The following is a 26771-nucleotide window of genomic DNA, read 5'->3' as shown; positions in this document are numbered from 1 at the left end:
CTTAATATTACGTATAATCTGTCAAATGTTTCCCTCTTATATATGGGATATTAATTTTTTTTATTAAATTTGTGAAATGCTCTCATTATTTCTCTGTTAATTTTAAGTCGTTGTATATCATTTTTTGCATCCGCTATTACCTCTCAAACCAAATTACAAAATTTATTGTTCAATTTATAAGTATGCGTTCATATTTAAATAATAAAATTGATTTGAACAGAATTTGTTTATATGCTACCTCACAGAGGTGTCACGATCGATATTTTCATATAAGTAATATATAGGCATAAGTAATTTCATATAAGTACCGTGCTCTTTAACTACCATTCAATATTATTCTATTTTATGATATGTTACAGCAAAACAAAATATGTGTGCCTATGTTATGTGAAGCAACAAGGCTGTACTGTACTTTTCTCTATAATCAACTTGAAATGTAGCAATTTCGAATTAACATAAACTGAAAATTGCAATTAAAAATTGAAACTTCTATTCTCAGCAGTTGTAGACTTTTGAAAATGAAAACCCTTCAAGTGAGATTAAGATAAAAAGATGGGACACATAAAAAGAAATTATAGTGTATTCCAATACGAACTTTTAACTGCCATAACTCCAGTCTTGTTACAACAGTGAAAAATTATGGTATATTTTTAGAGATTGTCTGACATGCAATAGAATTGTGCCAGAATTACATTATTATGGAACGATGTCTTATTTATGTGAAATATCGTAGAAGTTTGAGAGTTTTTGTATAAATTTAGCCTATTTTTACAGTGTCGTTTCACAAAATCAAAAATTGATTTTGTATCCTGACGATTACTTTTCTCCCATAACTTAAATCAAAAGACACGAAATATTGTATACGATCTCTAATTAAGACCCTCTTAACCTTTGCGGTGCCCTTGACTTTAATTTTCTGGTAATTAGGAGATTTTTTTGGCAAAAATTACACAAATGAGTAATGTCTTTTCTGATTAAAAACCGCAGTTTCTTTTTACTTATCATAACATTGCAATACAGGAATTGTTCGTGAAACTTAAATATGAAAGTAAATTACCATGAGAACTTGGGGAAAACCCAAATAAATGAATTTGTCACAAGAAAAACGACAAATGTGTAAGAAGCTGAGCTCAATATTGTGCTAGTATTAATATTATGGCTTCTTATAGGACACATTTTACGATATATTCAACAACTGTTTGTATTTTCCAAAATTGAGCAATTTTAGCATAAATCCATTGCTGAAATAAAATATACTAATATCTTTTCTAAATGTTAAATGATTTGGTCGAAATACATGCGTGAAAACTTTACTTATAACGTCACAAGCTGATTGTAGATGTGATCTAGTGAAATGCATCGAAATCAAGGGGTTGCTAATGTGGGTTTTGAGTGCCACAGCATCTTGCTGCTCAAGGGCATCTCGACTGCATCGCGATGCACGCAGATGCAATTTATTCTGGAATTTCCAGTTGATTTGATTCGTCGTAAAAATATTTCGTGATCCAATAAGGATTGAAATAATAAAAATAAATGACAAAGAAAATGACTACAGGAAAAGGCTTTTCTGCGACCATTTTTTTTTCAAATAAACTACCAACCAAGATTCTTTTTTCACCGCAATTACCAGTACTGTGCTGCAAATTTTTATTTTCCTCGAAACACTTCTCAATTTTTGCATTTGTGATCAAAATCCCAGCTGATTAAATTTTTCCATGCTTGAAGTTATCAATTTTCCAATAGAATCTTTCCTAGCATTCTCTTTAACGCTTTAATGTTATCCTTAGGTTTTGAATCTTCTCGTAAAAAGTCCTTTTAAAGCCTAAAATGTAATTTTTCACCTTGTTTTCTACTATACTCGTTTGGGAAGCGACTAAAATTGCATTTTCGCGTCATTGTCCTTCCCCTTTTACACACACCCTATGACTTTTTGGCGTGATACCGATCAAGAAAGAGAGGAATTTGAGCACAAAAATAAAGAGAGAGCTGAGTCTTAAAATTCGTCAAAATCAGAATTAGTGGAAATTGACTGATTTTGAGAAATTTGCGAGTCTTGAATAAAAATCAGTCAGAAACCGAGTTAAAATTGACTCAAAATCAATTAACTCGTGTTAACATGAAAACATCGAAATAATAGAATGATTTTTTAAAATTATTTTTAATATTATATTTATAATTTTCCATATTACAGCTGAGATATAAGCATTTATTTTCTTGCGCGCGTAAGAGGCTCAGAAACGGAGAATGAAAAAATTGAGTGGATATTCGGATAGAAAATAGTGATTATATTTTATAAATGTTACTATTCGTCATTTTCGCCACCCATTTATTGCATTTTCACTATTTTTACTCCGAAAAAGAAAACCATCATAGAGTTTGATGAAGTCAAATCTAACCTTGAATCTAACTCTACAACCCGCGAATTTGTTAATTTGCCTTTCATTTGAACGCTTTTGATGTCAAATGATTTCTTTCCATGCCGCGTTCGACAAAGTGTAATTTCCTCAACACCACATTATTCCTACCTAGTCCCTGAGAGTCCTTCTTTGCAGTGTCAAGGCAACGATAATCCAAATTTTATTATGTCATATATAATCCTTACCATAAAATTTTTTTTAACATCAACCATAGACATAACCAACAAAGACTAACGAAACTTTCGAAATTGTGATCATGTCAACAAGTTAAAAATCGATGAGGTTCTGTTGATTCTGATTTTGACCATTTTCAAGACTCAGCTCTCTGTTCTGCTTTCTCAGCTAATCAAATTTGAAACTATATGTTCTGAAAGAATTATCAGAAATACTACTAGTCTTTGTAACTGATGTAACTAGACGATTTCGAAAACATAATATTTATTTAATTTTAATTTAATTTAATTTAATTTTTATTTAATTTTATTTATTATTTTGAGCAAAATTTAGGGCATAACCCTCTTACAATTTGCTAATTAGAAAAGAAGAGTGGAAAAAGAGACTAAGAATCGACAAGGAGTAAGAACAATACAGATAAGTGAGAAAAGAAAAAAAGAAAAAGAAATGAGACTTTTAAACATTTAGCTATTAGTTAGGATGAGTCGCTGATCAGAGCAGCAGCCTGTAAGTACTTCCTGATGCCCCCCACGGTCTCGCGCGCCTTATCGAATTAGGAATGGAGGGAATATAAAAGTTTAAATCAAAGAACGGAATAGCCCGAAATACGTTGAATATAAACCAAGGAAAGGCTTTTAAAATTAAAATTCAATATTATAACTTTCATTTTTTACAGAAAAATAATCTAAGCTCATCATAATCACTAATTTGGGATAAACATTGCTAAATTGACACTTAATTCAACTCTTAAGTATAGCTTCTCGGCAAATTCTATACCGAAATATCTTTAAATGCTGTTTCATTTCCTTGTCGGCATGAAATTTTGAGGCATTTGCACGAAATTCAAATTTTTTATGGCTTCGTCTGTTTTTTTAAAAAAAAACCTAAATTACAATTAATTCTGACCATTCGCGAATATCAAGAAATTTTGTAAAAATTGATAGCTTCATCTCCAATCATTTTGGCTACATCTCCGACGTTAGCAACCCCTTGGTCTAGATTAATTTTCTAGTGAAGAGTTTATCGAAATGTGTTGGTACGAGAGCGGAGATATAGGCTAGTAAAAATGTGAAATCTCACCCCTCATATCGCCGTTTCTGAAACATCATCATCAGCGGAAGGAGTGATGGGGGTTAGATCTGATAACACCATGTTCTAAGATACAGCATACTTTGAGCCTTTGGGGAATACCTCATGTTGATTCTCTTACCGTTGAAACTGAGATAAATAGATTACAATCTTTCTCACATGGGCATTATAAGAAGGCATCTGTATAGCAATTACTTAATCCACAAAGTAAAAACAATTAAAAGTAAATTTATGAGTAACGATTAAGTTTAATCTTCATTATGGATTAATTTAACTATTATTTTCCTAATGGAGATTTCAATCTTTTATATCTGAGGGATCGTCACTTGGTCTCTTCGCGTGCTCCTCCAGGGCATTTCTCCGACACCTCAGATATTTCTTAAACATCATGGCTCTACGTGTACCTGTGCTTTCCTGCCTCTTCATATTCTTGTAACATCACCCTGTTGTTATTATTTTTAGTTAACTATAATTTACGTATTAAAATATTTTGCTGAACACATTAACAACACCACAGAATTTCAAATCCTCCGTCTCTTATTATACCTTGATTTGAATTTATGCATAAGTTGAGTACTACGAAAAAACGAGTGACCGCGGATCTTCATATTGAACTATTTATTGGTCTGATTTGTTGCACGAATATATTGTTACTTGTGTGTAATTATCCCACTAAGTTTCAAGTTTTTAGCTCAGGAACTTAAGTAATTAGCCCTAAGCAAATAGGAAAGGTCAAACTTCTTTAATAGGGACAGTTTACAAATATTTCGAAGATGTAAAGAAATCGACTTATAAATTGGGCATAATAGGTTATTTTTCTAAATAAAAAAAAAGACTGAAAACTTTTGGGACAATTAGTCACAAGTATCAGTATACTTGTGCAAAAAATCAGACCTCTAGCTCAGCATGAAGATTCGCTGTCGCTTGATTTGTTCCAAATACTCAACTTTCCCAATTTAAAATTCCGTCACGGTATGTTTTAGGCCCATGGGTTTGAATTCGAACAAATTTTGAACTGTATGTAAACGTTTCTTTTCAGTGTACTTAATGAGGAATATATATAATTAATTTAAAATGTAAAGAAAAATATATATATAAATATATATATCCACCAGAGTAAGAAGGAAAATACACGATATACGTGGGGAAGAAAGAGACGAAATGATGATGAACTCGATTAATTTTTACCTGACAAATGCTGTGTTTTCGCCGTTATAATATTTGTCGAGCATTTATTGTCCTCTATTGGACTAATTTTTTTAAAATGGGGTTGATTTCTAAACAATTAATCGGTAATGTGCACGTCTCTACCATTCTCACATAGATTATATGTATATGGAGGAATCTATGTATTGACCATATATTTGATCGTATGACGAGCCAAGATAGCATGCTCTTCACTGGGATTTACTGTACGTTTTACTGTGCCCAAATTGAAATGAGTCAATTTGAAAATGTAGTAAAACAGAAAAAAGGTTCATACTTGTACATAAATATTTTAACTGGTATTTTTTCGATTGTGATATTGGTCAGCCGGATTGTGTGTGTAGATTTAAAACGGAACGGCCTTTTTCTTTGCTCACTCTATTTTATTTCGCTTCAACGTTTCGGAGGTATATTTCCTCCTTCTTCAGGGATGAAAAAAGTACAGGGGAGAATTATGTCGCCTAGGTTTTCGCCATTTTGCACACTCCAGCGTACCGACACACTTGCCATCACTTTCTGCACTGCTGGTATTTTTTCATTCACTGTATTTTGCGCTTTAATATCACAATACACCTTGTGCGATTTATTGCACACATAGATTTAACGAAAAAGAAGAAAAAGCCATCATTTAAACTTATTACAAATGTATACATGATCTAGGACCACCTGAGGGGTTGTCAATAAAAGCAAATAGTTTCAAGCGTGCATACCATAAAATATGACTTTTGACTGATATCTTTGACTTCAGCGCTCTTTTCGTTCATCGAAAGCTCTGACGTCCAAGTCACAGTATAGAATTATATTTGTTATGTATATTTCAGCGAAAGCTAATGTTTAATGAAATCATTGCAGCAATTCTGTGACACATATTTGATGTTACTAAATTTGAGAAGCGGCTTTTACAGGCTCGTTTGTTATTTTTGATTAAATATGCTATATCAAAATTGTGTTATTAGTACCAAAAATTGTTTCACCGTAACGCGCTATTGAAACACAACTTCTAGAGGAAGTTTTATGTAATAAGCGAATTATGAGTTCTAAAATTAAATTTTCCCGTTTGTAAGACTAATTAATTCAGAAATGTCATTGTCATCCCAATGGGTGCATATAGCCTCAACTAGTTTAATTGCGAAAAAGGGCATGAACTACAATAGAATTATTTACTTTAAGCTCTTCTTCCTTCAATTTCTAACACCATTCTGGAAAACTTAAGGTGATTGGAAAACGAAGAAATATTACTAATCGACTAATTGCAGAAAAAGGGAACATTTCGATATGAATGTTTAAATGTCTGACCGGTGAATAGATTAATTTGCATCTTTCCTTTCTTGTATCATTTGCTGCTTTTAAATAAAATATTACAATTTTCCCGTCTTCTACTGGTAAGAATGAGCATCTTATTCAGCTCAACATTGGAAACAGGGTAATCCTTTTAAGTTTAGACGGATCATTTTTTAACGAGTTAAATCTTCTGTGTCAGTATAGTATTGTCCCAATATAATCGTATAAAAGAGTTTTGGATATCTTTTACATTCAAAGAAACACATACGTTTTTTTATTTATCTTTTCACACTTTTTAACTCATAATCTGCACATGTAATCCAGCAAAATTTGTGCAGTTTTAACTGGTTCACTATTGCACAAATGAATGTTAAAAATAGTGAAAATGTTCATTATTGAAATCGAAATCAAGCGATCTAATGACAATTCTCTGGTGTTATAGCCGTAAAACTTAGTTACTCGCAAAACCATGTATGTTTTATAGCATAAAACTATGTACTAGGCCATACACAAGTACTGTAAACGAAATTCTGAATGAGTTTGACTAATAATTTTGATAATGCATGATTAAAAAATAATAGATTACGAAGAGTTATTGTTACCATTTGAAGTGAAACTATTTTTTTCACATTTGACTGAATCAGAAAATAATAATTATACATTTGCTGTTAAGGAAGTAAACTTTTCTTATAATAATAGAGGATGCATAAATGATATAGCCACCTATATATTGAATTTTACTGTTGTCATGCAAATTTGATTCTCTCTATTATGTTTCCTTACATTGTACACTATCAATTTTCGCTCAGCAAAGACAGAAGAAATACATCAAAGTAATGCATTTGCCTGCACGCACTTTCTGGCGTAACTACCCTGTTATTATGAGATTATGGGCCTCGCCCCGTCTCACTATCAAAAGCCACCGTAACCCGTAAGATCTGGCTTGAAGGCGTGCTGTCGGTAAGGGGCAGTTTGTGGTGGATATGATGACGGCGGGTAGGTGGTGTACGTGTAACTGGATGTCTGATAACCCATCTGGTAGCCATAGGCCGATCCGTCAAAATTGTAGCCATATCCTGATGGCGGTGTTACTTCCACGTCTGCGTATGTTGGATAAGAGTAAGACGTGAAGTCGTACTCGCGATCAGAATAGAGACAAGATGGATATACTTCGTCTTCAATTGTCTGAAGAGCTGGTGCTACGTCAATCTCACGCATTGCAGGTATTTGGTCCACCAAATTTTCAAGTCCTGACAGACTTTTGGTTGTTACGTCCGGCATTTTATAGATGTCCCGTTGCTAGAAAAAGAATTGTCTTAGATTACTCAACCAGATATAAGATTCCACGTATTGTTAAACCTATGAGGATGAAACAGATTGTGGCAATAAAGAGAATGTTCTCTGTGTGTGACGGAACAAACACCAGAAAATCTCAACTCCTTTTCACTTTATCACGACGTTTCGGAGATATTTATGTCTCCTTCATCAGGTGTGCGGGTGTTTGGGGTGTAAGCTGGTCAATAATCTTCAGATCACCACCTTTTAATCTCACTGCCTCAAGGTTAATAAGAGAATGCTGATCGTGCAATTTGTGGCAGTGAGATTAAAATGTGGTGATCTGAAGATAATTGACCAGCTTACACCCCAAACACCCGCACACCTGATGAAGGAGACATAAATATCTCCGAAACGTCGTGATAGAGTGAAAAGAAGTTGAGATTTTCTGGCCTTTGTTCTGTCACAGACAGAGTTAAAAAAAATTTCAGGCCGAAATATAATCACAAAGAGAATGTTCAACGAAAAAAGTAATATGACTCATGATTCAAATCAGGTAGCAAATTATAACATGTAACCGCGTGCAAAATGTTTTTGGCAAATTTTTATTTATTGTAATTCTAATAATTTTAATTTATATAATTCAAATACAATTTTGTAGTTGTATACTAATTGTTAATCTCCCCAGATATACTTTGTAGACCGGAGGAAGGACAGAAATTACAAAAGGTAGTACGCAGAAAGTCGGCCCAATATACTAATTGTAAGGGCCAGGGTACGTGGGTGGTTAATAAAAAAAAAAGAAGAAAAGGAGTCTGAGCTGGAAAAGCCGTTTCCGACAGCTTCCATAATTTCAATTACCAGCCTAGATTTTCAATCAATATGTCATAGACAAGACTTTTCAAAATCATCTACGATATTTCATAAGTATACAACGGTGATATATTCTGAAGCAACTCAAAACCGTTGTATGAGGGTTTTCCAACCGTTTTCACTTGTAGACAAAGCCTCATATAACCGTAGGCAAAGTGATCGAAATTTGGTTGTAAAGGTTTACGTGGAGCATAGAAAAAACGGTTAAATAATTAACGCGATAAGAACATGCCAAGCATATTGCAGAAAAATCGCAAACCATCATACGTGTTTGTCTGCATTTCAAGCATGAGATATTTGTGCAAATATGCTCATCTTGTAGAGAATTTTTTTGTGAGCCCAAATATTGGCATCCCATCTTGGAAAGTGAAATTTTTTTCACCCAATTTCCGCGGGATTTGTTTTAGGGTGACTGAGGAATTTGAACTTTGAGTTGACCAATCGAGCTGATAATTACTAAAATTATTCGAGAGCTCGATAAATTGATGCCAAAACCATCATCATAATCATTGCATATGAAGTGCAAAAGTATTCATGTGATTTCCTCGAAAAGCGCTTCAGATTCGAAGATTTCAGCGAGCGAGAGGAGCGAAACATATAACACGTAATCATGGACATCTTGATTATAAAATGAATAATAGAACAATTTTTTAAAAACTCTTCTAAATCGCATACACATTCAATAACAAATTGAACATAATAATAATAAATAATAAATTTATTCTTCCTACATTTTATTTTATTGCTTTTCTTGTTGTAAAAATTATTCTCCTGATGCTCTTGAGGCAATCGTTACACCTGAAAGTTTCTCATTCTATCTCTTTTTCTTATGCTTTAAAACATTTTGATTTGTTTCAAGTTCTCTGGTTATTTTTAAGTTTGTTGGAATAGCATCGTGTTATTTGATTTGACAATAATTATTGTCATACTATTGACGCTATTTTGTGAGTCATTTCGTATCCTCACTTTTCACACTGTAAATAACCAAACTTTCGTTACAAACCAACGTTATATTTGATTTTCGCTATTATGTGCCGCTTAGGTTAGCATATCAGCGTGTTATAGTGCATTACCTTTAGGATTACTGAGAAAACTTATCTGCAAATCATTTAGAATAATATCTCACAAATTATCAAAAATATTTCAAATTACTTCACGATGTATTTGGAAAAAGAAGTTACGGGACTTCCAATTGGGGTAAAAGGTTTTAAAGTTTTAATCGTAACAGGAAAATATACAACCCAATAAAATCTCGACATAATCGATTTTACGGAAGATTAGAATATACGAAATATGTATGGAATATAAGGAGGGTACCTCTCTAACTGTACGCCATTCGTCTTGTGAATATGGATGAGCGTACGGTGAATAGCGACTGAGATCAGGCTGGCTGGCACCATCGGTGGGCATTGTTGCGGGCGGTTCGAAGTCAGGTGGACCAAGAGGTGGTGATCCAGCCGGTGGAGAGTCCACTAGATGATCCGAAGAGATAGCGGCACTAATCTCTGACGATAGGTCAGAATGAGAATATGTCTGTGAATTCTGTGGTGATTGATAGGCCGTAGAAGTTTTGCAGAAGTTGTGCATAGTTTCAATAATGGATGGTGGTGACGAGAATGTTGCCTCCACCGTTTCCCCCTCCCTCAGCTTCTTGGGACGACCGCGCTTCTTTTTTGCCACACCTTCTAGTGCTATGGTACGCTTTGTTAGTATCGCCTTTGCGATAACAGCATCACCAGCGTCTTCAGGACGCACCTTCTTTGGGCGTCCGCGTTTTTTCTTTGTTACCTCAATGTCAGAAACACAGTTGTCCATTTTTGGTTCACTTTCACAGCACACTTTGTACTTCGGATCACTGAACACAAACTCTTGCTCATCGAGCTCCGCTTCTGTGGCCACACCATTTAAATAATCACGGAATTTCTTGAGAGCAGCGTAAAATGGCACTTTATCAGCAGCGCGTGGTAATTGGGCACATCTCGCACTACTCGATGGCATCACCCACATGTACTGTAAAAAAAAAAAAAATTTCAATTAGGATCTCTAAAGGTCTGCCTTTCGTTTTTTAGTTTGACTGTCACTCGACCTGTGCTCACCGTATTTGTTCCTTCAATACACTCAGGCTGACGACCAAAGTTAAAGTCCTTCTTGCCAGAGAACACTTCGAAGATCAATTTACCATTGAAAACTGCTATCTTAGGGCGGAACCGCTTCAATTTATCCATGAGTATATGGCTACCCTCCTTGATTTCCTTACGTGTGAGATCTGCAGATCCCTTAGTTGCTCTTTGCACCATATTTGTAAAACCAATACCAAATTTGAGCAACTTATAATCTTCCTCCGCTGTCATTTGTTCATGTGTGAGTCCAGATAGGTAAAGACACTTCCAAAAGTGGTTTCCTGGTCCAGCGTAGTGATGACCCTTATAGGCGGCAAACAAACCAGGATTTATGCCGATCTGTAATGGCAAGTAAAGAATGTCTCAAGTTTTCTGATCTTATTTAGTTTATTATACAACATCCATTTTCCTTAATATAAAATATTGAAAAGAATTTTTTACTGGAAGTAATGATTGTATACTTTGTCAAGGTTAAGCTCAAATATTTGAGATATTAACAAATCTTGAGGGAAACCTCAATCTAAAATAATATTCATATAAAGAGACTCTAGTGTATGGATAGTATTTTCCTTAGGAATAGGCATATCGAATAAAAAAATTTGCATTATGATTGCATAGAATTATTTAATTGCTCAAAGAGGTTTGCAAAGTATTGTCTTAATTATGTACTCAGGAGAGTCCACTTCGAACCCGTCCTTCTGGCCACCCTTGCAGATGGATATATCCTTCACAACAATACGAAATCTTTACCCCAGAGCTGAAATTCTCAATTTAACCAACTTCGAATGTACAAATTTAGGAATATTAGTTAACATTATGTTTTATAACAGTTTATAGAAATCTATTTATGAATGGAGAAGAAAATCTTTTAGTAAACTATCAATTCTGTATAATATTCGATCTTTATCGTTTTTATGATTTTTACGATTGAAGGTATTAATTACATTTAGTTTCGAAATTCTCAATAAGTAATTTAATATGTAAATGCGCAGAAATATTCCAATTTTCCGACACGTGAAGTATTTATAATCTATATGATATTTTAAAGTCTAGGACGAGCATGTGTAAAAGTTTATAAACACGAAAATGTTGAAATTTACATTTTCATATTTGAAAAAAATTACTAATGATCGTTTGGAAAAATTAATACATTCCCATGTGAAGAAATTTATACATTCACATATGCAAATTAAACATGCTATAAATGCCTTTCATACATATCTTAGGTACCTGTAATATATGTTATTTGTGCATATACATATTTCACATTGAACCATGAATTGTTTATATTTAACGTTGTTTTTTTTTACTTATGCCAAATGTGAAGCCTTACAAATTTACATATAGCCAGTTTCCCTAATTTCTTCTACTTATGTAATAAGACTTTCATTATATCTACTATTTCATGTTCTAATGGATACTTACTATAATGATATCAAGATTGTTTGCGATGTGGTCAGGTAGAGTGCGTTTTGACACTTCTTCTTCGGACATACCATTAAATCTGTCGTGCTTCTTCCGCTCACGCACCTTTGTGGTCGTACTCTCATCGCGTGGTTTCTTTTTTCTGCCGCGCTTCTTTGGCGCCACTGTTGCAGGAATATCAAGGACACTCACATCTGTTCCATAAAATGGGAAAGACATCATGTGACTAAGATCATCATCGATGAAGTTGTATGGATCATCTGGGGGTGCTTTAACCACGCGGGGTAGCGTGTCACCGACACTGGTCTCATATCCATCATCCGGCATGTCAGCCCTTAAGCTCGGTGATAGGCTGAAAGGGTACGGGATGTATTCACCTAACATTTTATTTAAGTATATGTTTCACATAGTATTTAACTCACATTTTGTATCCTTCGTGATTTGTCGCTACTGGATGAAGGTCCAGCGATTGACTTGAGGGAACTGCGAACGCAGTTGATTCGTTCATTGTGGTGGCGCCTAATAGCGTTGCAGCACTCTCACGAAATAGGGTGGCCACTTGCATGGCTAAACACGAGATTGTTACTGCCGCATATTTTGTATGCTCAAAGTCAATTTGAGAAATAAAAAACTTACAGGGCGCTTCACATTTTTTCAGCACTCGCCCATAATCACACCAAACGTGACGTCAGACGAGAAGTAGTGACAAATTTTCACTGACAGTACGAAACTTATTTTATTAACCATACATATTCATTTCATATGTAGTGTATACGAACTTCATCCGACAGTCTTTTTTATAATTATCCTCTAGAAATTAGGATCAAATTTCTTATTTAGTTCAAATTGGGAGGCGAAATATTCAAATACTAACATTAATTTTTTGACAAATTGTAAGAGGGTTAGGCCCTAAATTTTGCTTTATCAAAAAATTAGGAAGAAAATAAGAATTACATTCTTTGATAAAGTGCTCTCGTTTGGCTTATCCTTCAGGTCTTTGCAAGGATTTTTGAGTTTCATTGTGCTTCAATTGCGGAGCCACATTCAAGGAAGCTTTATTTTAATTGACGAGGTAATTTTCTCAGATGAATTGGATGGTTTAACGGTCAAAGACTGGTTTAATTCAAAAGACAGAATAGCCAATTTGGATATCCAATAAATTTATTCCCAGACAATGTGTCGGAAGATTTTCCCTCCTTCAGCAGGTGTAAAAAATGCTATGTCATATTATTAGAATAGAATAGAATATGTCTATTATTTGCTCATAAATATAAAGCTTTTGTGACCGTACTTTGCGTTCACCGACGTCTAAGCGTTGATGATCAACCTCCAGAGCAAAATGGTGGAAAAGCTCTTTCAGAAGTTGTATAGGCTTTCTTCCCCATCTCTTACGAAATGAAAAAGCAATTAGGACGTCAGAAAGGTTTGGATCAACCGCTACTTGATATCTCTGGGAAGTTCATTCCAGAGAATCACCCTGTCAACAAAAAGAGAGTTTTGGAGGATATGGCTCCACGAGGTCGACACAATGAGACTCGAAGACCTGACAGACGAGCCAGGCGTGAGTAGTTCAACCAAATATTGGGGTTGACGTAAACGAAGTGTCCGAGAAATGAATTCAATAGCGCGTGACTTGAGGAAAAGAGGTAGAGTTAGATCAGCCTGTACCAGCAAAAGATGATAGTACTGGGACACATGAGAGGAAGGCCGAAGATTGAAAATAAATCTAACGCAGTTGTTGAATGTGACAGTAAGGCGATGCATAGAGGCTTGATCGCAGGAAAAGAATAATTCGGCATCATAGGAAAAGACGGGAAGGAAAAGGGCACGGAGTAATAACAGCTGAACGCCCTGGGGAATGTAGAACTTGTGTCTTCGAAGCGTGAAGAGTGAAATTCACCTATTACATGAACAATAAGTGGTGAAAAAACTATTGTTTACATGGAGAAAAGTACATAAACACGTTGAATAGACTGGGCTTTTTATATTGATTACACGGGCCCGGGACTTTATAACATCCTTAGGGGCCTTTTTTGCTCTACACGTGACTAACATTGCGTAGGAATATCAACTATGAAAACTCTCATTTTCGAAAAATAATTGTTTATTTTCTCAGCGGTGTGGCATCATGAATAAAGAATTCGTCTCTGGAAGAATTACAAATAAAGTGTCGTCACAGCTCATACAATCATTTCAGCCACTCAACGCTCGTTGGACTGTTCTAGTCTTTGTCCTACTATGGTACATTTGTGTTTGGACATCACTGAGGCTAATATTTTGAAAATTGGGAAAAGGAGAAATGCAGCAGAAATGGCCGCGTAACACTAATGGTTCTAAGAGAAAGTAAGATTTGAGAAAATTGATAGCAAATCCGAAGACGATAAAATTATCGCTTATCTTTGACTTCTGCCGGGGTGTACGTAAACAATGCAAATGTTCGAACACAGGAGTGTGACAAAATAAGCATTTCAATAAGAAAGTAACGGCAGCTCAAGTTGAAACATACGATTCACTAGAATTTTTTTTGCGCTCTGTTCTTATATAAAGATGTACTTTAGAACCACTTATGGTTGATTGGCAAATTTACAATCTGCCACCGTTAAAACAAACCTGTCTCGAATATCTCCTCTAATGGAGAAAGTTGTCTCTCTCGATGGTTCGGTATTACCACCTAAATAAATAAGGAAGTACACATGCTGTATGGGCAAGAATGTCCGTGACATTACAGCCTTAAAACGGAAAAAGTAAGGAAGTATATAGATTGCTGCTCACTTAGAACAACTGCATGAAAAAGTTTATTACATTATCAGAATCATCCCTGGAATCATCGATAAATTGAGATTTTACCTACAATGATCTTGCCATCTGTCATATAATTGGAAAATACAAAATTTTTGGACCGAACTTTTTTTTAAACCATACCAATGATGTAAATCGCCAAATCACTGCAAAATCTGCGGCACTGCATTAGCTTCTGTAAGAAAAATGCCAACGTAACCTTTTCCCAGAAAGCGCAATTTTCTTAAATTTTCTCTTCCGCAAAATTTTCACAGCGGCTTCCAAGTCTTCTGATGAACTTTGTTTTGGAAAACAGAAAAAAAACCCTTTACACCAAAAATGAATCACATTATAGCATTATGTCATTTTCATTGAAAAAGACCTGGTGAACCTATAGAAGAGAGTAGATCTATTGGAAGTTACAATTTGGAACTAAAGAACTGGATTACCATTTTAAACTCTTTCTCAGTGGAACAGAATTTTTTCAATCATGGTCCGTATCGTATATTATTGAAAACAAATGTGCATTTACAGTCAAATATCGCCTTCGCGGCACTTTATTTTACTTGATTTATATCATCTTTTCAGTTAGTGTGAAAATGAGAGGCAGAACAGAAATTGTATATATTCCTCTCTCCTACAATCGGTATATCCCTGTAATTCCAATCTCTCATATCCGTAGGCAATGGCGTTGTCATCATTCATTGCACATTGTTTAATGTTGGGGTAGAATCGTACTTTCAGCGTTTTGGCACTCTTTCTAGCCTCCTGTGACCAAAAGAGATGATTTTCTTCCATGTAAGCAGGAAGGGGTGTCGAATTGGCTAAACATTATGAATTCCATATACAAAGCCTACTACTTATATGTATTTATTATTGTATGTATGTATGTGTATATGTGTGATGCATAGAGACTAAACAATAAAACAACCGTGGCGAAAGACCAACGTAGCAAAATAATGCACATTAAAATAATAGATATGAAACGAGAAAAAATACTAATGTGAAACGGAAATATTGACTTAGTTCACGGTTGGGCACCGGTATCCATTTGATAGTATCAAACAAACATACCGTGGAGCTCATGATCAATTGCACCGCGATTTGATGATCCTGATGACTTGTTGGACCCATTTGTGATGTTTACTGAGAAAAAATTAGAAGTTATTTGATTAAAATCTATATTACTTACTAGCATATAAGTTATTACTGTTATTGGTTTGTTGTATAATAGACGCTATGTCACTTTGAGAGGCTGATATATCTTTACTGGTGAGCACATCAGAACTACTAGACCCTGGAATTATGAAAAAAAAATAACAGTGATGATCATCATATATGAACAAAATCTGTGTTACTTCAGTATTAACTCATTCCCATTTTTTGTTTCCTGTCCTGAGGGCTGAGTCTTGAAAATGGTCAAAATCAGAATCAACAGAACCTCATCGATTTTTAACTTGTTGACATGATCACAATTTCGAAAGTTTCGTTAGTCTTTGTTGGTTATGTCTATGGTTGATGTTAAAAAAAATTTTATGGTAAGGATTATATATGACATAATAAAATTTGGATTATCGTTGCCTTGACACTGCAAAGAAGGACTCTCAGGGACTAGGTAGGAATAATGTGGTGTTGAGGAAATTACACTTTGTCGAACGCGGCATGGAAAGAAATCATTTGACATCAAAAGCGTTCAAATGAAAGGCAAATTAACAAATTCGCGGGTTGTAGAGTTAGATTCAAGGTTAGATTTGACTTCATCAAACTCTATGATGGTTTTCTTTTTCGGAGTAAAAATAGTGAAAATGCAATAAATGGGTGGCGAAAATGACGAATAGTAACATTTATAAAATATAATCACTATTTTCTATCCGAATATCCACTCAATTTTTTCATTCTCCGTTTCTGAGCCTCTTACGCGCGCAAGAAAATAAATGCTTATATCTCAGCTGTAATATGGAAAATTATAAATATAATATTAAAAATAATTTTAAAAAATCATTCTATTATTTCGATGTTTTCATGTTAACACGAGTTAATTGATTTTGAGTCAATTTTAACTCGGTTTCTGACTGATTTTTATTCAAGACTCGCAAATTTCTCAAAATCAGTCAATTTCCACTAATTCTGATTTTGACGAATTTTAAGACTCAGCTCTCTCTTTTTCTTCGCAAAATTTCAGATTTTTTTTGTATCAATAAATACAAATTAAGTGAATTATGAAAAAATATACTGTTATCTTAGGAATTGTGAAAATATTGCGTTGTACTCCAGCAGTTATCAAATAAATTTTTGTTTTTCCAAAAAGTTTTGAAGTTTTACAATAACAATAAAGTTTTACAATAATTTAAAATTAATATTTTAAATTAAACCCACTCTTTAAATTACATAGGTATGTTCTAAACATGTTTATTTATTTTTACATTCCCAACCAAAATCAATTACTACTACAACTACTCACCCGACGATATAGGTCTGTCGGCGTACTGTATCGGCTGATAACCGTGGCTGGGATTGTAGACAGCCGAGTATGGCATGTACATAGGTGGATTTGGTAAGGGTGCGATATCACTGGTGAGACTATCTGTATCGCCGGCAGTGGTGCTACCTATGCCAAGTACATAGTAGCATTGTTCAGAAAATGTGGCTTTATTTACGGTATGTTTTATGTAACCCGCTCTTAGCATTGCTGCTACAATTCTTCGCGCTTCACGACGATCCTCGACGCCCTTAAAAAGGAGCAGGAAAGTTGAAGGCTGTTGACACAGTAAAAAAAATTATAAATACCTCGACATTCTCCATAATCCAATGCACTACATCAGCTCCAATAAATGCAGCAGGAATGGTGATTTTCAACCACATCCGGTCGCGAATCTCAAGACCTGAGTCTAATCGCGCCATAGAACGAACAATTTCACGCAGATGAGACTTTGTGCTAAGATGAGGTTCTGCCGGATTGCCTAAAATACCATCTGCTGATCCTTGTGGCTCATGTTGACGAAGCGCCTATAATAATTTATTGTCATGAATTGTAGCACAATCATAAATCAACGTGTATTACCTGTGTATGTGCTACCCAAGCTCCAGGATCAATAGGGCGCACAGGTTCTGTTCGCGGAATTGTGAAGTAGCCTTTTGGATTTGGATCCCAGCATTTTGCTACCACTAATTTTATTGGACCCGGCTTCTGTACCACTTCTCGTAGAACACGAACTGCTTCATCATTAGTCATATTCTCAAAATTAACATCATTCACCTAGAAATAATATATTTGGTACAGTAAACAGTTTCCATTGCGTATCTATATACACTAATAATATGAAATATTGTTTTTCTAGTTTATACATTTGTTTTTCACTCGTCGATTGATGAGTGTGGGCTAAATATGATATCAGTATGGGTAATAACGATTGTGTCCAACTGTTGGTTATGGTGAAAACACAGCATTTTGCTCCTACCATCTCGGGAGTAACAAGAACTTATAAGGACAGGGAAACTATATGGATGGGGCTTTGTGATGCCGAACTTATCTTATGACATCTATTTCAAAACATTCTTCATGTCTTATGCCGCGAGCCCAAGATGTTCATGATTTAATTTTTATTATGTTCAAATTACTCATATTTTATCATTTTGCTCAATATAATTAAATTTTCTTGAGATTGGTAAGCAGCAACAATGCAGCTAACTTGTGCTGTTACATTGTTGCACTTCGTGCATTTGCACTTCTTGCATCTGCACATTGTTTTGATATCCCACACCTCTCGCTGCGTGATAAAGCACTCTGGACTTTTGCTTATTAAGCTTTTTTGGCCGAGTCTAGAGTGCAATTCACACGCTGCATGCATTTTTCAATGTACAAAATAAATCAGTTCGTCGCTGATCGTCATTGTAGGCACAAGTTGCCAAAAACCTCTTGTTAATCATAAATCTATTCAGTCCGCTTTTTGTGCTCATTTCAAGCCCTGTGCGCGAAGGCTTACTTCTTCTTACTAGCAAATTGCCGGGTGTCACTGTGACAGGGCATTTTTTGACTGTTGTGAGTAAATAGTGGACTTTTACTTCTAAATTTGTTGTGAGTCAAAAACGACACATTTTGTTTATTTACAAATGAATGCAAGTGTTATAATTTTCTATTTTATGAGTTGCATTCTCTAACGTTTAAGACGTTGAAAGTTTTGTAAAATATAAACATTGTTATGCTATATAAGCAGAATTCATTCGTGGATTATTCCGCAGTAAAGTATTGTCAAGTGAAAAAAGCAGTCGGAGTTTTCATTTACGTTGATACACATTTGTAGTGTCTGTGTGACTGTGTCTGTGTCTGTTGAACTATGTAGTTTTAAGTCAATTCCATTCTTGCATTTTAAGAATATTTTGCAAATGGGACTTTCGTCGCTAAGGAAATTGTTTTCCTTACCTGCAATATCATGTCACCCGGTTCTATACGTCCGTCGAGTGCCACAGCACCCCCCTTCATGATGCTGCCTACATAAATTCCCCCATCACCGCCTCTGTTTGACTGTCCAACAATTGAAATACCCAAAAAGTTAACTGTGTCCATATTTATGGACACTGTGATGATGTTAAGTGACATTGTAGAGTCTGTGATGCTACTGTAACTGCTTGTTCGACTCATGGATGGCGGCCTTTTCTTCCGACGCTGTGGTTTTTTCCTGACCTGCAATCGCTGAATTGAGCTGCATTCTGTCATATCCCGGTCTAGTGTGATTTCAGACTCAGTTTCGAAGAGAGACGTACTGTCTATATCGCTGGATAATACAGATGCACTCTGATAGGTCAATCCAGGGGTTTTACGTACCACTTCTCGTCGCACATCTAATTCACTATGTGGTATCTCCGAACAGTTGTCAGAGACATTGCTTCCATCGGCCGTAACCAACTAAATACAAATCAAACCACAAAGTGATAAAATATTTAGTAAAAGCGAGGGAAAATATAGAGCCCAAACCTACCCATGACACCACCCGTCCATTAAAACATGGCAGAATCGTGGAATCATCAACGATTTCCTCTTTAACCACACCAAAGTCTGCGTCCATGGACTTGAAGAAGTACTTAAAATTGCTATTCTGCTTGTTGAGCACCATCTTGAAGTCCTTGAGTGTAACTTGGGCCGACGGCAGTGGAATTTTAACCAAGTATGGCGTAGATTCGTCATCAATGTGGTAGATTACTTTGGTTTCCTCCATTGCCCATCCGCTGCCGTAGTACTCCTGCAATGTGTCCCCTTCCAAAACACTTGCTTAGAAGTAAGCCCTGTCGCCACTTTAACTGTTTTCAATCACACTTGTACACAGTACCACTAGGCGTCACCTCACATCTGAAACCCAGTTGTGCAAGTCTATATGCATATGCGTATCACTGATACGAAACATTTTGAATTAACCAAAAAAAGTAAGCAAATAGCTCATGGTGACAATCAAATATTTTTGTATGCTGTAGAACAACCGATTATTTATGTGTTACACCGAATGTGGTCGGGTGTTTGTAAACCTGCTAAATATTTCATTCAAATCCGCTTACTGTAGCCTTTTTTTTAATATTGTTTCATATATTTTGAACCCCAATACATTGTTATTTTCGTCCAAAATGGCACCAAATACCTCGAAATTGCTTTATTTATACCTTTTATTGTTATTAACCTAACAACAATAATATTAAATATGTGTTTCTTTCGACCGTCCAGTATTAGCTCAATTCCCCTGGCAGAAACATTGTGTATGCTTCTCTTTACTCCTGCCAAAAAGCGCTAGTGAACAAGAGAAACCGTCAAAATTATGTTTAAAATCGCATTGCAATTTCGTTTACGCATATACATATTTCATTACGATTTTTCGCAAAATTCTGATAATTTCATCTTATTAACATGTCTAAACTTTGTTTCTCTTGCTTTCGATTAAAAATTGTTCTGATTTTCAATCGAGATTTCTGATTTCAATTTGAATTCTGATTAGGCAGAAAATGAGTAAGCTTTAACATGTATTATTTCACAATAATATATATTTTACGGATTTCGATAATATATTATGTGGAAGAAAAATTACAAGTAATTATATTGCGACTTGTCTACTGGCGCGTTCGCGATTTCCACAAAATGTCACTCGCAATCATCGCAATATTTTCTTTAAATGCTGATATCTCTTCAATCGTAATCTACGTTGATAATGCGGAAAGAAATGTTGTTGTTAAAACTTAACGATAATAATTGCAATTGCATGCAATTTCTTATCTCCAATAGAGTTTGAGAACAAAAAAAAGAATGATATAGAATAATTAGCCGTTAGACTGTCGATTTCAACTATATTTCCACTTAAATCAAGTTATTTTTGTATTAAATTGCGGAATATAATTACACATCGCATGGTTTTCACAGTCTTCTAAGAAAACCAAAGTCAAAATTTATGGAGAAAATGCGGTTTTATTCTTTTCTTATGCATCTTCTGAAACATAATTTTCTTCAGTAATACAGTTTTAGAATATAGTGAAGGCATATAAACTTCTTTTTAAACTGTTATGGTATTTGGAATTCTGTCATCCAGACATCAAATAATATGTAGTGAAATTGTAACGACACCTCATGTTTGTTATGATTAAATGCACTGATTATATGGACAGCAGGGAAAAATCCAAGTATGATTAAAATATGGAAAAAAAAATTAAGATGAGTATCACAGAAATCCTGACAGTCAAAATAAGATTGCTGTTAGAATTTGCCAATTTAAGTACAAACTTTTGTTCCGCATCAGTCCCAATATCGGTCGAAATCAACACCAAACTGATATCGCAGCAAAATAGGCAATAATGTCTGCAAAAAATTCTCTAGTATATACTTTGTCAATCTGTGAATTCCACTGGCTTTCGCTTGAGTGGGAACAATCAGGCGATATTCTAATAATAATTCGAAGAGGTTATCGACCCTTATAACCTTTATCTGACGGGCCCTTTATGCATCCCCGATACAAGATATCAGCTCCTATACAAGGCAAGGATGATTAAGCCAGCCAGTCTTCCGAACGAAGTTCAGCAGACTAGCTAGCTTTAGCCTCGATAGGTCACTTTCCCAGAGTAACGGTTTTCCTCCGCAAAATGTTAATTGTGAAGCACATGAATTTAACATTGAAATACTTTCGGTCATCAACAGTCAGACGCAATTTTCGCTCACAAAAGCACGTTCTTCTGAGCGATTAATAAATCTTTTTTTCTATAATATTTTTTTATTGCTTGATTAAATTATTATTTTACATTTTTCTGCCCTGAGTTGTGTGTGTTTATGCCTTGTTAGTTTTGTACAATTCCAGCCGTGGCTGTTTTTTGTTCCTTTTGTTTTGTTTTTTTGATTTGTTACGTGATTATAATTATTTTTTTGTCTATTTGTGTACATAATTTGTGCTTTTTTGTTTGTGTTTCGTTTGTTTTTTTTTGTAAAACCTTAACTAACTTAACCTAACCCCCTACCCCATTAATTTTTTGTTGTGATTTTTTCTAATATTAGGAATGGTGATTTGTATGTTTTATTTCTGTTCAATTGGATGGATTGTGTTTTTGTTTGGTATATTTCCTTTATATTTTTGTTTTTTGAGTGTTCTGTGTTGTTGTAATAATTTTCTGTTATTCTTTTGGCGTGTTCTTTAATTGTTTCCATTTTGCTCTTATCGTGTAGTTTTTTATTCGATATTATTTTTTGTGTGTCCGCGTTGTAAGTTTCATTTAATGCCATTCTCAGACATTTGTTTTGGATTACTTGAATTTTGTTTAGGTTTGTTTTACTTATATTGTTCCAGATTTGTATTCCGTAAGTTAGAATTGGCCTGATGAATGTTTCGTATATATTTACTTTAATGTTTTCTTTCATTTTAATGTTTGTTTTTGTATATGGGTAGATTTTGTTTATTCCTATTTTAGCTTTTTTATTGGGTTTATGATGTGATTTTTGTTATTTTAATTTATCATCCCAAAGAATCTGTTGAGTGCTTTCTTGTCTTTGGGTCTCACTAGGTGATCTATGGCTTCCAGCTTAGTCTCATCAGGTTTCAGTCCTTCCCTTTATACCCCTTCAGAAACGCAATTGTTCTTGTCCAGCTTCATCCCTCACTGTTTAAGAAGCACCATAACTCTCTGTCGTCTCTTTAAGCCTAATTTCCGTCTCCGAATGTATCAGGATATTATCCATTAAGACTTCCACTCCGTCCGCTTCGTCAAAGAAATCTCACATTTTTACTGAAATATCTCAGGCGCAGACACAATTCCAAGTGGTAAACGCTTGTATGTATATCAAAGCGTCTCTACATCTCTCAATCATCGCACTACTTAGTCATCTCATTCAGCTCCTTTTTCATAGCATCTCTTAATGTATGGGGAATTCATCTGGCTGCATGGATGACGAAAATTGGATTGTGTACTAACTTTGTATCGTACACGAAATCCTTGACCTCGCCCAATCCAGTAAATATTTCCTCCGTCTAGTCTGTGTGATGGATTCGAGCGATAAGTTCCGCTTTGACAGCAGAACGTGTATTAATTGCTGTGTTTCAATCAAAGTCCTTCTTGTCCGTCCTTTCAACTTTCCTTTCTTTTATTGATTTTAGCTTTTAACATTTTACGGCCAATGGCATTTTTACCCATATGGCCTATAATTTTCTCTTCTTTCACAACAAATATTTTACTTTTCACGCTTGATGACACTCCCATTGTTTGAGAATGTTTGGCGGCATTGTCTAAACTCTTCCAAATGGCGGCCGGTAGCTTTAAGGTCAAATTCGTCTTTCTTAGAACTACCTCTCATCTGTGACGAACGGAGATCATGGACTAGCCGATCGCGCACGGAACGATCCTTCGCAATCGCTTGAAAGTTGCACTTTGTAGCCTGGGTCTTAATTTTGGTTAAGAAGTAATTAATAGGCTCGCCTATGCCTGAATCCAGTTATTGAACTGATACTTACTTACTTACGTGGCTTTGACATCCCATTGAGGAACAGAGCCTTCTCCAATAGAGGAGATATTCGAGACAAGTTTTTGTTTTACGGTGGCAATTTGTCAACTTTATATATCCAGAAACAGAGTGCTAAACAATTTCAGTGAAGCGTATGTTTTAGCTGGAACATTCAACAGCAACCCATTTTGGCTGCTATAATTTGCTATTGAAAGGCTTATTTTTGTTTTGCACTCTGCTGTGTTCGAACATTTGCAAGCAGTGGGATTCGAACACACGACTGTAGCATCGAGAGCCAAACGCATTGACCACTGAGCCATAGCCGCTTGTTTATTGAACTGATACGATTCATAAATCTCGTTTCCGCTTGGCGCAAAATATTCCCGGAACTTTTACTTCACTGTGTTGATATATCACCTCTGTATTTCAATTAGCTCGAATTTGTTGAACATATTATTATCAGCATCACCCAGAGATTGCATGAAAACTGTCACTTGAATTCTCCCTGGTTGTTCATAAAGTTGTGTAACTTTCGAGTACCAATCGAAAGCTCTTTTCCAGTTCGTCCATGTTTGGCGATTTTTGCTTCTTAGTTCAATGTGTGGTACGGGTTTCAGTGACGACTGGATTGTTTGTAACTGAACCATTGATACCGCGACTGGATCTTTTCGTGGTTCATCCACAATTTAAAGGCTTATTGGCAGCGAATTGACCACTTCTGACACCAAGTAATAATAATTCAAATAGATGGCGAACCGACTGTGTTTATTCAAAAAGCCTTCGCGGGTCCAGTTTGACGGACATCTGGGAGACACGAAAAGAGATCTCTCATGTTCAGTGGTACCCTCATTCCCCCGAGTTTGCTTTTGAGGCAATGAACGATGATCTTAGCCGGGCCACTCAGTGGGCATCTGATAATGGCCTTGCTCTCAATCCCAAAAAGTCGCAGGCCCTAATCGTTCATGCGCCTAGTAGACGACCTGCTCCATCTCCGCTTTATCTCTCGGATGAAGTCATTCCTTTCTTTGATCGAGTCAAGAATTTGGGCGTCATTTTCAATAGTTCACTGACTTGGTCAGACCATGTCTCTGATATCTGCAGGAAGGTCTTTCTTACATTGCGTACGTTGCGGCGCCTCCAATATTTCACACCCAGTGGCACCAGACTCCTGTTGGTCCGAGCGCTTATAGTTCCCTTTTTCACCTATGGAGCGGAGCTCTTCTTCTGCGCTTGTATGGAGACCCGTGATCGCTTCAAAAAGGCATTAAATTCCTGTCTGAGATATGTCCATGATTTGCGGAGATATGATCATGTTTCTCCTTATGAGAGCACGATACTGGGCACGCCAGTCTTGAGCTATATTGAAGATAGAGCCGTCGATTTTATTTCGCGACTACTTTTTATGGGCCGGCCTGGATATCTTGTGGAGCTCTTGGCTGCCGGATCGTCTGTCAGGTCTTCCTCTCTCAGTGTGCCGAGATCGAGGAGTCGCATTCTCCACAATTCACTCTTTGTTGAGGGAATTGTCCTTTGGAACATGTTGCCGCGTGAGTGGAAGAGGGAGCTGATACTCCAAAGTACCGTCACAGCTCCTCGCATATAAGTTTGCACTTTAAACTTCTTTGTTTTTTTTTTATATAACTTCATTTGTATCCGAGAGGACACCTTGTCCTATTGTCGCATTAATAAATATCATATCATATCATATCTATGTATGAGTATTCATTATAATAGATCTATAATATAATATAATAGGTCAGGTATTTTTTTTGTGTGTAAGGTAAACATTTTTTCCTCTTCTGTGTCTCTTTGACCGTGCTTTATACATTACCTGTCAATAACTGTGTTTTTTCTGTTTTTTTTTGTGTTTTATTTTTATTATTTTTTTTACCCACTGTCGCGATATGAACTCATTGCTCATATGGATACTGTAATTTCTTGATTCTTTTTGTTAGGAAACTAGCTATTTCTTCTGTTATCTTTTTCGTATTTTTGCTCGTTTTTGTTATTTATTTCCTTTGGTAATGTGGGTCAAACGGCTTTTAGAGCTAAGCCGAACAATAAAACTTACTGTGCATCACTCCTTAATGCATGTTTTTATGGGACAACAATATATATCCAATGTTGGGGCTTTTCCATTATTTTGCCCCCAAGGATGGAATCTACGCTAAGACGTCGGCGAACGCATGGGGGGTGGGTGGGGAGTGCTTGTTCAGTAATTTATAAATAAAAAAAGCATCTGTACGGTTTCAGAAGGATATAGGAGCGCGTCAGTCGGTGTCACCGAGGAGCAAGCCACGATTATGGGACTCGAGGCCGTGACAAACCCTTGCCGAAAATATTAGCTGTGATGTAAACTCCAGCTAGCTAGGTGAGTTCACGAAAAAAATGGATCTTCGGTAAATAGGGTGCCGGTTTAACGAACTTGCATTTTCCAAAAAATAGGACAATAGCATAATTCCATCGCTGTGCATTAAATTGTCCGGCATGCGGCGCAGTTGTTGGAGCCATCACAATCTTCTCACTTGAATATAGGCAGCGGACGCAGCAATGTTCGGATCACCCCTAGGCACAGCGTCCTCCCCCCCCCCCCCCCCACATCTGCGAGGGGCACGCAAATATACAACCTGCGAAGAGACTTTTCCATCGTTTTGTCCTGGAGGTTGGTTATCAATGCTCAGACGGCGCTGGCCGCAAGAACGAAGAAAGACTCTAACATGCTGTGTAGTATTCACCTGTGGAATTATATCTCTTTAGTATCCGAAACGAACGGATCAAAAAATTTGAACACTACCACATTTTAATTAATGAATTTAATTGAATTTTACAATTGACGCTCTCTTGGCGTGGAGTCTCCTCTCCGAGTGACGTCATGATGGACGCGCAAAGTTTTATAAGCTGAGGTCAGCAACGAATAGAATTTTTAAATTGAAATACGTTGGAGTAGTCTCCAACACATGCTGTGACCTAAAAAAAAGTAATACGAAAGAGGTAGAAAGGGACACAATCTGATAATCATTCCACTGATAACCACAGTAATTTAATGTACAACTTGTCTTTTTGAAACAAAAGTTCTAGTGAATTACTTTGTAGCTTCTGAAATAAAAAAAAATTCGAAACGTTGATACTGATGAGACTGTGGAAAGGGCTTATCGTAGAGGCTTTGTCTATTTAAAATCA

General features: G+C 35.8%; 2 protein-coding genes across 3 annotated transcripts; both read right to left on the bottom strand.

The window, feature by feature from the left end:
- Positions 1 to 100: 100 nt before the first annotated feature.
- LOC132257057 (uncharacterized) lies at positions 101 to 12555 on the bottom strand. 2 transcript variants are annotated; one of them, XM_059753758.1, is made up of 6 exons: positions 12497 to 12546; positions 12283 to 12427; positions 11861 to 12212; positions 10412 to 10774; positions 9633 to 10325; positions 101 to 7466 (listed from the first exon to the last, which is right to left on the bottom strand). In XM_059753758.1, exons 2-6 carry the CDS (start codon positions 12423 to 12425, stop codon positions 7080 to 7082), a joined length of 1938 nt encoding a protein of 645 aa, XP_059609741.1. In that variant the 5' UTR covers positions 12426 to 12427; positions 12497 to 12546; the 3' UTR covers positions 101 to 7079. The 2 variants fall into 2 exon arrangements, with proteins under 2 accessions (XP_059609741.1, XP_059609742.1); XM_059753759.1 differs by having other exon boundaries at positions 7147 to 7267; positions 7338 to 7466; positions 12283 to 12555.
- A 2610-nt stretch (positions 12556 to 15165) lies between these two features.
- Positions 15166 to 19994, bottom strand: LOC132257111 (segment polarity protein dishevelled). Its single transcript, XM_059753874.1, has 8 exons — positions 19615 to 19994; positions 19059 to 19541; positions 17700 to 17894; positions 17426 to 17644; positions 17100 to 17367; positions 15849 to 15935; positions 15713 to 15784; positions 15166 to 15406 (listed from the first exon to the last, which is right to left on the bottom strand). Exons 1-8 carry the CDS (start codon positions 19849 to 19851, stop codon positions 15399 to 15401), a joined length of 1569 nt encoding a protein of 522 aa, XP_059609857.1. The 5' UTR covers positions 19852 to 19994; the 3' UTR covers positions 15166 to 15398.
- Positions 19995 to 26771: the final 6777 nt, after the last annotated feature.

This window comes from Phlebotomus argentipes, unplaced genomic scaffold (assembly GCF_947086385.1).
Source record: "Phlebotomus argentipes unplaced genomic scaffold, Phlebotomus argentipes genome assembly contig_75, whole genome shotgun sequence".
Lineage (NCBI taxonomy): Eukaryota > Metazoa > Arthropoda > Insecta > Diptera > Psychodidae > Phlebotomus > Phlebotomus argentipes.
The sequence above is the reverse complement of the archived record's forward strand: the minus strand, read 5'-3'. Positions and strand labels throughout refer to the sequence as shown.